The following is a 3,604-nucleotide window of genomic DNA, read 5'->3' as shown; positions in this document are numbered from 1 at the left end:
TACAGCCCTGGGGGGTTAGGGGAAGGCTAAAAGTGGAGGTGGGCATGCCACCCCATCCTCTTCCTGGGAAGTCCCTGGCCTTCCTTCCCATCAGGGCCTGGAGTCCCCAGATGGCAGTGTGAGCCCATCCTTTTGGACCTCCTTCCCTAGGACCTAGCTACACCCTAGGTGTAGGGACCACATCTGCCCACTTGACATCCTGCATCCCTTTCCATCAGCCCTAACAGCCCTGTTGGAGAAGGTGCAGCTAAAATGTGCCTCAGGGTTCCACATCGGCCATTTCCTTTCTTGGACTCTATACTTGGGACTCTGGTAACAACTGAGTTTGGTGGGTCAGGTCTCAGACCCTGGAGATAACTCTCTAGCAGCCTCAGGGAGCCCTGGGGGCAACTCCATCCACACACAGGAATCCCTGCTTCACCAGACCTACTGGGCTGCCCTGCACTGGAGCACCCTTGGGCCCCAACTCCATTCCACTGAGACCAAGGCATGCTGTCTGGCCTCCCTGTGGGGCCGGGCAGAATGCTACCTTGGAGTCTGCTGCCCGTTCTACCTCCTGAATCTCTCCTCTGGCCTACACTTACGTGCTTTGACTTGCTCAGACTTGGGCTGCACAGGACGGCAGGACCTGCTCTTCCTCTGGCCCCTGCTGCCAGCCCCAGCAGGCAAAGACTTTCTTGGGATGGTATTGCCTCTGGCAACAGAAAGTCAAAACCAACCTTCTAAGTCTTACTTGCTCCAAGCTGGGCCTGCAGCTCGCTCAGACCACAACAGACTAGCCAGAGGCCCTGGCCTACCCTCACCAGCCTTATTCTACTGACACTTCAGACACTGGCAAGAAGAGCAGCTTCCCCTGGTTTGGGGAGAGCTGATTCTACCCTTCTCTGGCTGTGAGCCCACCGAGGGGCTCCCACACCTCGCTCTCAGGCACTCAGACACACACCCTGTACCACCAGCTTTCCCCACACAGTTCTTGTCTAGGGTCAGCTCCATTTTATTACAGTCATAAAATAACCCCCCCCATACCATCTAATGCTTCCAGCCCTTATCTCCAGTGAAACTGTAACCCCAAGGTGCTCCTAGAGTTAAAGCCTCAAAGTGTCCAGACAAGAACAGGACATCTGAATCACCTGGTATGGCCTCTGGGCTCATTCCCTGTCTGCCTGCCTCACCTCCACTAAGCTATTCTTCACAGGGGGAGGGGAACTGGAGAGTCCCCTGAGACAAGGCCCCTATGTTCCCTCCCTTCAGGCTCTTTTCCACGAGCAAGCCTGGCTTCCCAATGCCTGACTTTCCCCAAACCCAGTTACAAAAAGATCCTCAGTTGATTGGGTGCCTGGCCCCTCAGTGACCACCCTGTACCCCAAAGAGAGGAGTCTGGGAGAGGCAGGGCAAAGGCAAGAGGAAATGGAACAGGGCCCAGGCAGGGAAAAGAGGGAGCCAGCATTCAAGGAACGAGCTGGGCATATGGCCCTGGAGGGCAGCCGGGCCAGAGGAAGAGAGTTGTGGACCCCAGGCCAGGTAGGGCTCAGGTAGCAGGCCCAGCCCTTGGTTATGGGCTGTGGGGTTTGGATGAAGCAGGGCCTGCAGGAAGGAAGAGGAGGGTTGAGTAGATAAGGAAAGTATAAAACAGGCTCTGTCCTGGCGAGGTGTGTGAGGGAAGTTGCTTCCCGCGAGATGCTGAGATCCAGCCTGGCTGTCTCTTTCGGTAAAGTGGCTGTGCCTCATTCCTGGCGCCTTCTACCTTCCGGCTGTGCGACCGCTCAGATTGGCTGGCAGTTGCTAGCAGATCGGGCCACCTACTTGTGCCAGGCCCAGACAGGGAGGGGTAGGCGGCACCATCATAAGATGCGGGGCGCCGACCTGTCGTTGGTGACGGTCCTGCGCAGCCGGACCCCGCGTCGAATGGCCACCAGCATGTCTTCGGCTGGGGGGTCACTGGTGGCAGCAGGGGGTGGAGTGGGCGTCTCCTCCGCAGGGGTGGCTGACAGGGCGGTAGGGAAGGGGAACTGGCCCTCACCCAGGGCGTGGGCACCGGCCACCAGCTCTCCCAGCTTCTCCACCAGGCTGTGCCTGTTGGCAGCTAGTTGCTGCTCCTCATCGTCCTCAGTGGCCAGCCCGACCGCAGCAGCCCCGCTGTAGCTAGCTGCCTCTGGGGATGGGCTGCCCCAGGCCGTGTTAGGTAGGCTGAGCCTCTTTGGGGAGGCTTTGGCCAGGTCTGGAGCCAGAGGCGAGGCCACTTCGTCTGTGTAGAAGACGCACTCCTCACTGCCTGCCCTCGTGGGCCCCACATAGCCAGGGGAGTCGGGCACTGTGGGTGTCTTCACAGGGACGATGGGTGGGCGGATGGGGATGGGGCCAGCACTGGACAGGGCGCGGCGCACAGTGGGCTTGGTGGAGGGTGTGCGGCGGATGGTGGCCACACCGGGAGGTGCACCCGAGGGCAGCCCCATGGTTGTGGGCAGCCCTGCAGTGGGCAGCCCCGCGGTGGACGCTGGGCGCTTGGTCTGGATCAGGCGGCGGTAGTTCTGGGCTATGTTGCTGTTTCGAGGAATGGTGGATGATTTGTCGAACTCAGGGGGGCCTTCGCTATCTGCATCCCCGTTCACAGAGTAACAGTCGTAGTCTGAACCTGGAGATACACAGGGTGTGGTGAGCCCAGGGCCAAGTTGGTCCCTGAACCCCATACCTACTCGAGGGAGAAACAGGGAAGTGAGGTCTCTTCAGCTGTCCTGGTGGGGTGGGTCCTGGGACTGTGAAGGCCCAGCAAGCATGCCCAGCCCATGGGATCCCTCCAGGCCCACCTTGGGAGGGGATGGTGTCCTCGGAGCAGGAAGGTGTGGTGGTCTGTGTGCTATAGCCACTGGAGTACTGCAGCGAGTCCCGGCTGCTCTTCTGGTGTTCCAGGCTCAGTCCACGGGTCAGCACCATGGCTAGGTCGCTCGCAGCAGGGGATACCTCCTCACCATGCTGAGGGTAGGGAAAATGGCGGACTAAAGCCTCACTCTCCACTTCCACCCTCTTCTGGGACTCTAGGTGGCTCTCTCAAGGTGGACAGAGTAAGCCCTGAAGGCCAGCTGCTGGGCAGCCTAGCATTGACCTGGGAGTGTAGGCGGGGCCTAGGTGGGGCGCTGTCCACTTACTTTGGCTGCTATGGTGGCAGGGGACATCCGGGTTCGTGGTACCTCCTCTCCACCGGAGCCCATAGTGCCTCCACCAGTAGGGCCTGGCTCAGTGTCTCGGAGGAGCTCCACACGATCCTTCCTCCGCTGCAGGGTGGTAACTGAGGGCTGTTCGTGGGGGCCAGCCTTGGTCCAGTCCTGCAGGGTGTGGCAAGCAAGTCAGAAGGACCCCCAGCCTTACTGTGCATGGCTAGGGAGGTCCCTCTTGGTCGGAGGCTCAGGGGATGCACATCAGTGAGGAGCCTCTGGCTTGCAATTGCAGCCAAGGCCACAATCTAATGGGCAGCAGTGCGAGTTCTATCCCAGCAGCCCGGGAGTGGGGCAGGGTGTTTCAGGATAGAAAGGTGTGGCCTCGGCAAGTGCTTCACAAAGACAGGCACCAGTATATGCAGCTTTCTTGCTGAATCTGGCTCCCCCCCCCC

The 3,604-nt window shown here is 59.9% G+C and overlaps 1 protein-coding gene across 4 annotated transcripts in view; it reads right to left on the bottom strand.

Annotated features, from left to right (window-relative positions):
• Window positions 1-947: 947 nt before the first annotated feature.
• The window catches only part of Mtss2 (MTSS I-BAR domain containing 2), a 19,455-nt gene continuing 16,798 nt past the window's right edge, over window positions 948-3,604 (bottom strand). For all 4 annotated transcript variants that reach the window (XM_031341430.1, XM_031341431.1, XM_031341432.1 and 1 more), the window contains 3 exons: window positions 3,144-3,320; window positions 2,805-2,970; window positions 948-2,632 (listed from right to left, as the gene is read on the bottom strand). In XM_031341430.1, the coding sequence (XP_031197290.1) occupies window positions 1,842-2,632; window positions 2,805-2,970; window positions 3,144-3,320 (1,134 nt within the window). In that variant the 3' untranslated portion in view covers window positions 948-1,841. The remainder of the gene's footprint in view (window positions 2,633-2,804; window positions 2,971-3,143; window positions 3,321-3,604) is intronic.

This window comes from Mastomys coucha, unplaced genomic scaffold (genome assembly GCF_008632895.1).
Source record: "Mastomys coucha isolate ucsf_1 unplaced genomic scaffold, UCSF_Mcou_1 pScaffold22, whole genome shotgun sequence".
NCBI lineage: Eukaryota > Metazoa > Chordata > Mammalia > Rodentia > Muridae > Mastomys > Mastomys coucha.
The sequence above is the reverse complement of the archived record's forward strand: the minus strand, read 5'-3'. Positions and strand labels throughout refer to the sequence as shown.